Source organism: Molossus molossus, unplaced genomic scaffold, assembly GCF_014108415.1.
Source record: "Molossus molossus isolate mMolMol1 unplaced genomic scaffold, mMolMol1.p scaffold_m16_p_10, whole genome shotgun sequence".
Lineage (NCBI taxonomy): Eukaryota > Metazoa > Chordata > Mammalia > Chiroptera > Molossidae > Molossus > Molossus molossus.
This window is the reverse complement of record NW_023425345.1, coordinates 15,624,616-15,638,862: the sequence shown is the minus strand read 5'-3', so window position 1 is coordinate 15,638,862 and position 14,247 is coordinate 15,624,616. Positions and strand designations below refer to the sequence as shown.

The 14,247-nt window shown below is 37.3% G+C and overlaps 1 protein-coding gene across 6 annotated transcripts in view; it reads right to left on the bottom strand.

The window, feature by feature from the left end:
- The window catches only part of UHRF1BP1L (UHRF1 binding protein 1 like), a 97,664-nt gene that overhangs the window by 21,289 nt on the left and 62,128 nt on the right, over positions 1–14,247 (bottom strand). For all 6 annotated transcript variants that reach the window (XM_036250727.1, XM_036250730.1, XM_036250729.1 and 3 more), the window contains 3 exons: positions 8,912–9,053; positions 3,981–4,174; positions 53–1,542 (listed from right to left, as the gene is read on the bottom strand). In XM_036250727.1, coding sequence (XP_036106620.1) covers positions 53–1,542; positions 3,981–4,174; positions 8,912–9,053 — 1,826 coding nt within the window. The remainder of the gene's footprint in view (positions 1–52; positions 1,543–3,980; positions 4,175–8,911; positions 9,054–14,247) is intronic.

Here is a 14,247-nt window from a genome sequence, read left to right as displayed (position 1 = left end):
ACACACACACACACACCTGTCCCCGACCCCAATTCCAACAGCACATTGTTACCTTAAAGATGACTGTGATTTAAGTGTTCTAACTGTGGGTGCTTCTTCTTTACTGATTTCCAGGTTCTCAGAGAGTGAAGCTGTTTCTGGAAGCAAATCTTCACCTTTAAAGATCAACTCTATGGTTTCATTTTCTTTACTAGTTAAACTATTTGAAAGCATGTTTTGATTACCATCATGATCAAATGACAGCATACCTGAATGTTCTCTGTAGTTTAAGACACTGTCTGAATCTGTACAAGATACATCCTTTTTGTCCATTGTTTCTAATCCAATTTCCCTTGAGCCACTTTTGCAAAGAATTCCACTACTTTCATCTTCACTTATTTTCTCTAAATTTTTATCTGACAAATAATCTAGAAAAGAAATACCTTTTTGCAGATTTGTATCACTAGCTGATTTAAAAAGCAAAGGATCCTTCAAAGAGACATGGCTAAGGTCAACACTCATAGATCTGTTGTCTGACATATGATTACCAGTTGCACTTCTAATTTGATTTATACCATTACTAACTTGTTTCCGTTTTGAAGATGAGAATTCTCTACTTTCTGTAGACAAATAATCAGAAACCATTGGGTTCACACTTTCAGAAACAGGAGTATTTGCTTGATCCACTGGATGTAATAAAAGAGCCACTTCTGCACTTCTAAGTAAAATTCCAATGCAAATGGATGTCTGACTAGCCGGACTGCCAGTTACAGCTTCTACATCATTCCTTAAGTTCTCTGAAAGCAGAACAAGTGACTCATGGAGGAAAAGCAGGAACAGATACTGGTAGTGATTGATCTGCATGCTGACGTGTTTATGAACATGAACCAGGATGTGAATATCTGCATCTGATGATGAAGAGGAAAATCTTAAAAATGTATTTGAAGATTTCTGACTATCACTTGTCAAGGGCTCAGACTCTGTACTGTAATACTCCTTCAAGAGTTTTTTCCGCTTCAAACGACCAGTCAGATCACTGGATTCACTTTGTGATGTATTTAGAGATACCTGATTACAAGTCTGCAGCTCCTTTTGAGACAATGCATACCTAGTTGGTTGACAAATCCAGATGGAAAGAGGGAAAGAGTCTATGAAACTTATTGGTCGTCCCTTTCCACTTTTCATCCCTTCATAATCTATCCAAAATTGAGAAAAGTACACAGCCCAAACATCTGTGGCAGCAGAAGTTTTAAGAGTGTGTTTATTCAACTTGGGAGTAATATTCCCTTTATAAACTTCATGCATTTTGGTATCTTGTTCATGAGCATGTCTCTGGAAGATTGGATGCAGAAGATTAAAATTGTCACTTGACTTGGGGAAGCTGGTATATGTTTTACTGAAAAAGTCACAATCTTTAAAGTCTTGAAACAAGGCTTCTAGATCAGAATGTCGACAGTTTGCACAGTGCCTTGTATTTGTGGCAGTCATTTCAGAACTCTGAATAGAAATTGCATGTGGTTGATCTTGATGACATTCAGATTTCATTTCAGAAGGAATAACAAACTAGAAAAGAAACAATATTTAAAATATAAAAAATATTACAAATCCATATCTCTTGAAGATAAAATAATCAAGAACATGACTCAGCTCAGGAATTCGACATTCCCCTACAAAATACTAGTTTCTTATCTAAAATACTAACATTTCTCCCTCCAAAATCTTTTTATTTTTTTTATTTTTATTTTTTTATCCTCACCCGAGGACACTTTTCCATTTTCTGTACAGATAGAGTGGGAGGGAGAGGAAGAGAGAGAGAGAGAGAGAAACATCGACGTGAAAGGAACACATCGAGTGGCTGCCACCCGCACGACCAACCAGGGCCAGGGACAAACTGCAACCGAGGTACATGCCCTTAGCGGGAACCGAACCCGGGTCTCTCCGGACCGCAGGCCAATGCTCTAACCGCTGAGCCAAACCGGCCAGGGCCAAAATCTTTTATTAAACTGAATAAAAAGGACTTAAATGATCTACCACTAAGCTTAAAACACAAATACAAATAATGAATAATGTATATAACATACAAATATATTTGCATATAACATACACAAATTTTTAAAAAAATTACATCAGTACTACTAAATGCTTACTATGCCCTGAATATAAAGAAAGTGCCAAGTTTCAAAAAGGGAATTTTTTGCAAGGGTATTTAAGATTCAAGCAATTTAGAGGATGAATACATGAATAAATGGAATAATTCAATAGATTTCATTAGAACCATTTTTCTAGGAAAAACCTATTAAGAAAATAAACTTAGGTCCAACTATTTACTAAAATAGTTTTCCAGAGATAACTGACCCCGGTGCTTAAAAGATTTACATCAAAGTGTTCAAAGTGACTGGTTTTAAAACTGTCCATATTCAGAAAATGTAAAGGTCATTATATAATTGTATCAAAAATTATAATTACAGCCCAGCCGGTGTGGCTCAGTGGTTGAGCATCAACTCGTGCACCAAAAGGTCGCAGGTTTGACTATTGGTCAGGGCACGTGCCCGGAGTTTTGGGCTCAATCTCCCATGGGGGGCATGAGGGAGGCAGCTGATCAATGTTTCTCCCTCACTGATGTTTCTAGCTCTCGTTCTCCCTCTCCCTTCTTCTCTCTCTAAAATCAATAAAGATATTTAATTATAAATGTTATGAAAAAAATTAAAGGTACATAAATTTAGTCTACCAGCAACACTGACATTTTCATCCATGCCCAAGTCTTATTCTCTCTATTTACTACACTATATAGTTATTTTTTTCATTTCCTTCCTTTACAGTTTAAATATCCAGGGAATTCAGATTACCAATCATGTAGCTGTAATATTATCTTTGTATATTAATAATAGAATAGCCCTGGCCGGTTTTTCTCAGTGGTTAGAGTATCCACCCATGGACCAAAGAGTCATGGGTTCAATTCTCAGTCAAGGGCACATATCTGGGTTATAGGTTCCATCCCTGACCCTGTTGGGGTCACATAAAGGCAACCAATCGTTATGTCTCAATCACGTTAAGGTTTCTCTTTTTCCCTCCCTCCCTTCCACTCTATCTTAAATAAAATTTAAAAAATCAGTGGAAAAACACCCAAGGCAAGATTAACAACAACAAAAAAATAGAATAAATGTGAATAAATAAAACCCAGATATAACTTTAAAGCTTAACTGTTTTATTTACTCTCCTTAACAGAAAAATGTTATCATCTCTGGTAAGAAGTAGAAAAAAAAAGAATGATTAAAATTTTACTTCTAGCCCAGCCAGTGTGACTCAGTGATTAAACGTTCACCCATGCACCAAGAGGTTGTCGGTTCAATTCTTGGTCAGGGTACATGCCCAGGTTGTAGACCAAATCCCCAGTATAGGGCATGTAGGAGGCAGCCAACAATATATTTTCTCATTGATGTTTCTATCTCTCTCTACCTCTTCCTACCCCTCTCTCTAAAATCATGAAAGAAAAAAAATATATATTAAAAAAAAAATTTTACTTCTAGCCCAGCCAGTGTGGCTCAGTGGTTGAGCGTCAACCCATGCACCAAGATGTCGCAAGTTTGATTCCAGGTCAGGGCACATGCCCAGGTTGTGGGCCCAGTCCCCAGTGGGGGGCATGCAGGAGGCAGCCAATCGATGTTCTCTCTCATCGATGTTTCTGTCTCTCTCTCCCTTTCCCTTTCTCTCTCTAAAAATCAATAAAGAATAAAATAAAATAAAATTATACTTCTACTGCTTACCTCCAAAAGGATGAGGAATGAAAAGAATAAAACAAAGACAGAGAAAGAAGCAGGAAAAGAAGTCTATTAAAGCTTCTATAATTGAAAATCAAAACTTAAATTTCAAAATCAAAGTTAAGATTGCAATGAAACTGATTTATATTTGAGCACCCCTCTTAAATTCTGGAAATTATAATGGTGTTAACTTTTCTTCTGTAAAAATGGTGTTGTTCTTGTAGCCACTTGTTTATATGGTACCTTTAGCATTAAGCCATCAACTCGAATATCAACATGCTCATCAGATTTTGAGTTTTCATTCAACTTGTATATAGCCATAAATTGACTAAGGCTCTGTTTTAAATCCAACAGAAACTGATTTAACCACAGAATACTTCTTTCATCCACAGTAAACTGTAGTGCATTCAGCTGGCTATAAAGGTTGGGAGATGGAACTGTGGAGAAAAAAATTTTAAAAAGGTTTTCAATAAAAAAGACATTTTTTAACAAGTTTTATTCTTTTATAATTTAGGTAAAAAGTTTTCCAGATATTACTTACAAAACTAAAGTGACAGATGTAGATGATAGCAAACATGTTTAGACAAAAAAACATTTTTCTGTTTCACAAACTGAAAAATATACAATTTAACCTAAAACTGACTGTATAAATAGGAAATACCCTTTAGATTTTTTTTTTTCTAATGTTATAGTCACCAAAAAGCAAACTTCAAAAAAAAAAACCTTACCTTTTAAATAAATTATTACATCCAAGTTGTGATCCTTAATCCCTATTTCTATAAAGGCTTTTACTACCTGAATGTTAATCTGAATCCTCCACAGTGAAAGAACCAAGTCTTAATGATTAATTTCTTATGAAAGTGGTAAACCAGGCAAATCTCCTTGAGAGGAAGGGACCATGTGCAGTTTTATTCTCCCCTTAATCCTAGACCTAGAACAGTGCTTGGTGCCAAGTAAAAACTCAAGTATCTCTTAGAAAATCAAATGAATAAACTCTTTTTCATAGCTTCCCCCAAATATTAGAATGCCTAGGAATTAGATAAATGTTTTAATACTAATATATGTTAAACTAATATTATAATTAGAGTATATATCACTTTTTGAAATCCATATATATTTGTATCATAAAAGCCAATATTATTTTCAGATCATCTTAATGAGAATATTTTATTCTAAAAATTCAGACCTATTTAATTCTACCAAAACAAACAGTATGCATATCTAGAACTTTTAAACTGTATTAATTTTTTAAAAAATAAGCCCCAAGGCTGGGATTATATGCAGTAAAGATAGCATTATAACAATGTCCTGAATAGGATTTCTTTGTCTTCCTTCCTTTTTTGCCTTCCTTCCTTTTTTGCCTTCCTTCCTTCCTTCCTTCCTTCCTTCCTTCCTTCCTTCCTTCCTTCCTTCCTTCCTTCCTCCCTCCCTCCCTCCCTTCTCCTTCCTTCCCTCCTTCCTTCCTTTGTCCCTCCCTCTACCCCTCCCTTCCTCAACCCCTTCCTCCCTCTATCCCTCCCTCCCTCCACCCCTTCACTTTCTCTCTCATTTACTTTTCTTTCAGCAAAGATTCACTGAATGTCAACCATGTTTTGTGTATTGTATTAAGCACAAAAAATTAATTTAAAAACTAGGGCATGGTCCCTTTCTTAACAAGTTCATAGATTATTACACAAGACAAACATGAAAGTAGAAAAATTGTAAATTAAGTCCAACAGTGGGGTGCTGATGAGGTCACTTTGCATTCTGGGAGCAAAGAAACAAGAAGGAAACTCAAGTATAGATTAAGTGATGATGGCATCCACAGAGAAGATTAGACAACAAATGTGGCCCCCAAGGCTAGAGTACAAAAGGAAAAAACACTGACTACAGATCTGGGACAGAGGAAGAAACCCGGTGCACTAAGCAGCAGAAAAATCTATATACAGTTTCTAATTGGGGTCTACTTACAAAGCAGATTATTATTTAGCTATTAAAATATTTAAAATGGTCCTGGCCGGTTTGGCTCAGTGGTTAGAGTGTTGGCCTGCGGATCAAAGAGTCCCGGGTTCGATCCTAGCCAAGGGCATGTACCTCGGCTGCGGTTCATCCCCAGCCCCAGTTGGGGTCGTGCAGGAGGCAACCAACAGATGATTCTCTCTCTCTCTCTCTCTCTCTTCCCCCCTCCCACGCTACCTGAAGATAAAAAAATATCCTCAAGTGAAGATTAAAAAAACAAAAAAAAAGATTTAAAATGAACTTGTAGAAACCTGGAATATGCTCCTATCATTGAGGGAATAGAACAGGATGTAAATCAAATGCGTAAAAGAAACATACCTTAAAAACAGAACTAACAACACTCTACTTATTGTTATGGTCTGAAATTTGTCCCCTCAAAATTAATATGCTGAGCCCTGGCCAGCGGCTAGAGCGTTGGCCTGCGGACCGGGGAGTCACAGGTTCAATTCCCGCTAATGGCACATAGCTTGGTTGCAGTTCGTCCCCAGCCCCGGTTGCAGGTGGCAACCAATCAATGTGTCTCTCTCACTTCGATGTTTCTCTCTCTCTTCCTCCCTATCTGAAGATAAACGCAAAAAAAAAAAAAAAAATGCTTGGGTGAGGATGAAAAAAAAAATTGATATGCTGAAGTTCTAATCTCCAGTACCTGAGAATGTGACTGTACATGGAGATAGGGCTTTTAAAGATGCAATTATGATAAAAATGAGTTCATATGGGTGGGCCCTGGTCCATAATGATGGGTGTCAGAAGAAGAGATCAAGAAACATACACAAAAAGGAAAGACTATGTGAGAAGATGGCCATTTATAAACCAAGGAGACGACTGCTGACCCTTTGATTTGGAACATCTAGCCTTCCGAACTGGGAAGAAATAAATCTGTTGTTTAAATCACTCAGTGTGTGGTTCTTTGTTATGGCAGCACTAACAAACACAATTGGGTTTTAGGGGAAACTGTCTCAAAATTGTAGGCTTATGCGCTATTTTTTTTTTTGGCAATTTCTTTTTTTTTCCCTTCAGTATAATAAATATATTTATAATAATTTTAAAAGTTATATGTTTTTCAAGTTAAATCACTTGAGAGAGAGATGAAACGTGAGGATTAAAACTGGTTCCCTAGCCCAGCCAGTGTCGCTCAGTGGTTGAGCATCAACCCATGGACCAAGAGGTCACCAGTTCAATTCCCGGTCAGGGCACATGCCTGGTTTGTGGGCTTGATCTCCAGTGTGGGGTGTGCAGGAGGCAGCTGATCGATGTTCTCTCTCATCAATGTTTCTGTCTCTCTCTCCTTTCCTCTCTCTTTAAAATCAATAAAGAAGCCCTGACCAGTCTGTTCAGTGGTTAGAGCGTCAGCCCACAGACCAATGAGTCACGGGTTTGATTCCAGTCAAGGGCACGTACCTCAGTTGCGATTTGTCCCGGGCCCTGGTTGGGATCGTATGGAAGGCAACCACTTGATGTGTCCCTTTCACGTCAATGTTTCTCTCTCTCGCTAGCTCTCTCTCTCTTCCTCTCTCTCCCTCCCACTCTATCTGAACAAAAATGGAAAATGTCCTCTGGAGAGGATAAAAAAAAAATAAAATCAATAAAGAAAAAAAATTTTTTTTTAATGTATCCCTATACATGGGGATTCAATATACTACATTTGTATGTGTTTGAAAATTCTCCGTAATAAAAAGTTAAAGAAAAAACAGTTAAAACATAACTTAGCAATTCCATTCCTAGGTATCTAGGGGACTAGGATTTAAATTTCTGGGGAAAAGACTTTATATTTTTATTAAAAAAATATATAGATTATAGAATGAGATTATAATTCCTTTGGCACACATTGACAAAACTGATAGAAATACAGTAAACCTAAATTAGAAGTTAGAAATCCTGGAAACTAGTCTTCAGTCTGAAGAAAAATTACTAGTTCAATGACACATTATTTAAGGAAACAATTTTGGGGAGGTGTGAGAGGGCTGGAAACGACAGGATTACCCAATGACAGACAATGACTGTGAATGTCCTGGGGAAACAGTGAGAGAAAAATGAATTTCAATGAGAAGACCTATGCTGGAGTTTCAGCTGTGCCATTTTACTATTCATAAGGTGCTGAGCAAATGTCTTAATAATCTATCTTAATTTTCTCATCCTTTTAAGGTAAAAGAAACAAACAAATGAGTCTGTTGAAAAGCATAAAACCGTGAGGATTAGATCCCCAAATCTGTTAACATTAAAGCAATAAAATAGTTCCACCAAAGTGATAAAATGTGTCTCCAAAGTAATTTCCAGGCTACCTTCTTTTTATGTAATGACAAAGGCATGAGCATCAGAACTGCCCTTTGAAACTAAGAACCTATATTAAGTCAATATTAAACAAATGCAAAAAGTATAACAAACTATTTGTAGTTCCACTTTTAAAGAGAGGAAATAAAAAAATTCCCCAATAACATAACCTACTTCACTTAAACACTTTTTCTCAACTATAATTTTCGACTGCAATAATGAAAAAGGTACCACATAAATAGAGGAAATTTTCAATTGAAGGACTCCTAGATGAACCAAGAAAATTGCGAAGAATTTTTAACATTCAAAGAACACAAATGTATAATCATTTTAACTTTAGCCAGCCAAAATAGCTTATCAAAAAAAATGCATGTAATTCAATGGTTAAAGACAGACAAGTAGCAAAAGTTGTCCGAGGTATATATGTGGGCATTAAAAATCAGCCCAAAAAATTCTCTGTAGCTAAAAGGAAAATAACTTCATTATTCTTTTTTTTTCAATGAACTATAGTCTTATGTTTATATAGCAGAAATACAAATGGAGTTTCCCTAAAAGAAAAAAAATGATCTTATTCTACAAATAGCCTGTCATTACACAAACACCTACTAAGCATAAAAATGAGTTAAATTTTTGTATTTCCTCTAAAACTCAGGGATAAATGAAGCATGAATATTACAAAGTTCCTGCTATCAAGTATGCTACAAGCTAGTGAGGGAAAAGAACATATGAACAAATAATGATATATAAAATTCTTTACTAGAGTTATATACTACACACAATGATAACAAGAGTAAAGAACAATGGATCTTTGTTTCTTTTTTCACATTTACAAAACTCAAAAACTTAGCAAGAAAACAACCACTTCCTAAATAATGGACAAATAATAACAAAATAGGAAACCTTCTTACTTGGAAAATCCTTTCCATCTGGATAGTAATATTCTGTGAATTCTATATAGACAGCTGACATTTCTTGTGGAAGATACAGAGATTTTTTATTGCAAGAAATCATACTTTTAGGGGAAGAACGATACTGTTCTGCTGTAGAGACCTAAAAAAAAATAATAAGTTTCCTAAAGTAACAATGAATATCAAAGCCCTTTCCAATGAATTTATGCAGCATAGACATCACTTCAAACTCTTAAAACTGCTTCCAATAATTTGTATTTCCAAAGAAAACTGTTATATATTTAATTTCACATTAAATTATTTTTAAATCAACTATTTGGAAAACTACACTCTTTGGATTCTTATCAATTACAAAATCAACTCTGTAAAACATTCCTTGCAAATGTATTATTTTGAGTCATAATATTTCTATAAAATAATACAAATAAGTAAAATAGTCTGGACAAAGTTCTAAGTTCTCAAGACTAGAATGCTTCTCCACCATGTACTTTATAATAATTAACTACCCAAATTTCTTTATTAAGAAAAATAATATAGTTATATACAGAGTTTCAGTTTGAGATCATAAAAAAAAGTTATGAAGACAAACAGTGGTGATAGTTGCACAACAATGTGAATATACTTAATGCCAATGACTTATACACCTAAAGATGATTAAAATGGTCAATTTTAGATTATGTATATTATACAATAAAAATAATACAATTATAAATGCTTCTGAAATACTTTTTTTTTCAAAAGAACCCACTATTAGTTTTAAGAGTCTCATTATCTTCACCCCAAAACTGATCATTTATAATTGTATTAAAAATATATATACTAATTTCCCCAAAGTTCAGCCAATAGAGTTTTGTCAATTTCATTTATTTATGTTTACTCAGTAGACCCAGGGATATATCTCAAGGTTATTTTTTTTCTTCCTTCCTTCATTCATTCAAAAAAAATATATTTCTAAAAGTGAAATGTTTTTTCGATGGTAAACTTAGGTTTTCTCTTGTGTAAACTGCTAATCAAACCTTTTATTTTTCATGTATAAATTTAGTTCCTTACATTATCTAATTAAGAAGCTTTTCTCTGCATATATGGAAATAAATTCTTTTCAACTCAAAGTGTCAAGTAATTTTAATAGACAACAGCTTATTCTCCTTTTCCTTTAATAGTTAAAAAGATTCTCCAAATGAAATAAATATACTATTTTATTTTCTTCCATTATTTTTGTTTGGTTTTCATGTATTTGTATATGTGGGATTTCTTTACTGTATTCCACCTTCAACCATTTGAGATTATGGGTAATTCATTATCATTTGGATTTATTAAAGCTCATAATTTAAAGTCTGTTTCAAATGAAATGTATTATATACAGAATGTAAAGAAAGAGCCCTGGCCGGTTTGGCTCAGCGGTTGGAGCGTCAGTCTGCGGTCCAGAGAGACCCGGGTTCGGTTTGCACTAAGGGCATGTACCTTGGTTGCAGTTTGTCCCCAGCCCTAGTTGGGTCATGTGGGTGGCAGTCACTCAATGTGTCCCTTTCACATCGATGTTTCTCTCTCTCTCTCTTCCTCTTTCTCCCTCCCACTCTATCTAAACAAAAACTGGAAAAAACAAAAAATGTCCTCAAGTGAGGATAAAAAGTAAAAATAAATAAAAATAAAGAAAGAAGCAATTGCACAATAAAAAAGCAACTGTTGCCCTGGCCGGTTTGGCTCAGCGGTTAGAGCGTCGGTCTGCGGTCCTGAGAGACCCGGGTTCGGTTCCCGCTAAGGGTGCGTACCTCGGTTGCAGTTTGTCCCCAGCCCTGGTCGGTCGTGCGGGTGGCAGCCACTCGATGTGTTCCTTTCACATCGATGTTTCTCTCTCTCTCTCTGTTCCTCTCTCTCCCTCCCACTCTACCTGAACAAAAAATGGAAAAATGTCCTCGGGTGAGGATAAAAAAAAATTTAAAAAGCAACTGTTAAACCAGGGTTTCCCAAAATTGGCACTATTAACATTCTGGATACTTCTTTGCTGTGGGGGCTGTAGGGCCTGTCCAGCACATCATAGAATGTTTAGCAGAATCACTGGTCTATACCCACTAATGTTAGTAGCAACCTCCTCTAACTGTGACAATCAAAACTGTCCTCAGACAACGCCAAGCGCCCCATAGAGAGCAAAACTCACCTCAATTGAAAACCAGCGAGTAAATATAAACTTTTCAGATAAAACTAAGTCTCAAAGTCATAGGCTTATCAAAATAAATGAGAACATTTCATAAATGCTAACACACATATGAAATCCTTTCTTTTCCTTGTAAAAAATAGGTCACATATTCTACTGTGTTGGTCTCAAGGACTGTGAGGTTAGACCATGTTGTGAGATTACAGTTTGAATAAGATTTTTAGTGTAAATGGGATAGAGATTCTTAGCTATTAAATTATGTTCACAGTACAGCCAATACTTGGTTGTTCGTTAAGCAAAAAGTTATTTTAGTTTCTTCCTCTAAGACAATTGTGCAGTAAGGAATCTGGGCTACAAAGAGAGTTCTGTGTCGGCCCATGGACGAGAGTCCCGGGTTCGGTTTCCGCTAAGGGCACATACCTCAGTAGCGGTTCGTTCCCAGGCCAGGTTAGGGTTGTGTAGCTGGCAACCTGTCGGTGTGTCTCTCTCACATCAATGTTTCTCTCTCTCACTTTCTCTCTCTCTCTTCCTCCCTCTCTCCCTCTAGCTCTATCTGAAGATAAATGCAAAACTGTCCTCGGGTGAGGATTAAAAAAAAAAAAAATAACAAAGAGAGTTCTGGCCTTTGTCCCTGCCCCTGAGAGATAATTCTAAACTACTGGAATTTGCTATTCATTGTGGACCCCTGGAACCACAATGTGATAGTTTATGCTCACAAGATGTCTCAGAGTAGGGCTGGCCACACTTGGACTGTCTAGAGGGTGGCCACCTTGGGTCACCTGGTATTAGTCAACCTAGAGACTGAATTCGACTATGTGGGCAATATTTCATATATATTGTTACACGTTCATGCCAGGAGGTTAATGTGTCCTAAGGAAAAGGAAATTCTGAATTTAGAATCCTCCCAGACTCCATTCTATGCTCTCTTCCTATGGCTGGTTCTAATTTGTATTATTTCCCCTGTAATAAATGTGACTCTGAGTAAAACTGATTTCAGCGAGTTCTGTGAATTTTTTAAGTGAATTCGTAAATCAGTGGGCAGTTTACAGAAATCCCTGAACTTGCAATTGCTATCAGAAGTCTTGTGCAGACTTGGCAGTTGAAAGGATATGATCTTAACCTCACAGTGTGCCTAATTCTGGAAAACTATATATACAAAAATAAATGAACCGATATTTTCCATCCTGTCTAATTTAACCATTTCACAAAACTGGTCAAGATATTCTTAAATACAATGGTGGCATTAGTTTATAAAAGTTGCTTTCAGGAGATACTAAACGTATTTATCAGAAGATATAAAAGTAAAACAGACTTCCGGTCAAGACGGCGGGTAGGTAAACTAGGTATCGCGTCCTCCCACAACCATATCAAAGTTACAACTAAACTACAGAACAACCATCATTCAAAACCGCCTGAAATCAAGCTGAAAGGAAGTCCTACGACTACGGAATTAAAGCAGCAGCCACATCCAGACTGGTAGGAGGGCGGAGGTGGACGGGCTGGTCCCACACCCACGTGTGGCGGATAAAAATCAGGAGGACACCTCGACTGGGAAGGTCCTCCCTGAGGACTGAGGGGTCCCCATTTCACACTAGGTGCCCAGCTCAGGGTTCCAGAGCCAGGAAGAGAAGTCCCCATAACTTCTGGCTGGAAAAACCAGCAGGAACTGAGGCTCAGGGAGGCTAAAGCGGCTGGAGCCCCAGGCAGCTCCTTAAAGGGCCGGCGCACTGACTTAGCGGACTCTCTCCCTCTAAGCTTGGAGGGGAGGCAGCTCGAGGGGCGCCAGAGACATACAGGGAAGAACTGAGCTGTTTGGCACTGGGGCAAGGGCTGGAGAGGGGGCTTTCTCCGGGACAAACGTGCTGTCAGAGGCCTTTGTTCCTTTGGTGAGCCCTTCCCTGGCGCTGCAGACAGAAGCCATATCTGGGACTCCAGCAACCTGGCTCACACTGGTAGTCCCACCCTGGTGACTCCCTGAGGCCCCGCCCCACCCAACTTTCATGCCCACCCAAGCTGTTGCCAGTTGCTTTACCATAGGATTGGCCTGTCTTGGATCCTGCTTCAGGTTTTTCCTACATTCTTTCAAACGAGCAGCATCTGGTCTCAGCGAGCCCCATACCTCTCATTAAGTCATACACTGAAACAAACACAGGGAGGCAGCCAAAATGAGGAGACAAAGAAACAGGTCCCAAATTAAAGAACAGAACAAAACCCCAGGAAAGAACTAAGCAAAATGGAGATAAGCAACCTAACAGATGCTGAGTTCAAAATACTGCTTATAAGGATGCTCAATGGACTTAGTGAGAATCTCAGAGAACTTAGTAAGGGCCTCAAGAGCATAAAATTGGACCAGTCAGAAATGAAGGGGGCACTAACTGAAATAAAGAATAATTTACACAGATTCAATGGTAGAGTAGGTAAAGCCAAGAAGCAAACCATCAATTTGGAATATAAAGAAGCAAAAAATGCCCAATCAGAACAGCAAAAAGAAAAAAGAATCCAAAGAAATAAGGATAGTGTAAGGAGCCTCTGGGACAACTTCAAGCATGCCAACATTCGCATCTTGGGGGTGCCAGAAGGAGAAGAGACAGAACAAGAAATCGAAAACCTATTTGAAACAATAATGACAAAAAATGTCCCTAACTTGGTGAAGGAAACAGACATACAAGTCCAGGAAGCACAGAGAGTCCCAAACAAGATGAACCCCAAGAGGCCCACACCAAGACACACACATCATCATCAAAATACGAAAGGTTCAAGACAAAGAGAGAACCTTAAAAGCAGCAAGAGAAAAGCAGTTTGTTACTTGCAGGGGAGTTCCCATTAGGCTGTCAGCTGATTTCTCAAAAGAAACTTTGCAGGCCAGAAGGGAGTGGCAAGAAATATTCAGAGTGCTGAAAAGCAAGAACCTACAACCAAGATTACTCTATCCTGCAAAGCTGTCATTTAGAATCGATAGCCATATAAAAAGTTTCCCAGACAAGAAAACGTTAAAGGAGTTCATCACCACCAAACCGTTATTATATGAAATGATGAAGGGTCTTTTTGAAGAAAAAGATAAAATATATGAACAAACAAAATGGCAATGAATACATATCTATCAACAATGGAATCTACAAACAAAATGAATAGGCAGAACAGAAACTTTCTCATAGATACAGAGAACATTTTGTTGGTTGTCAGA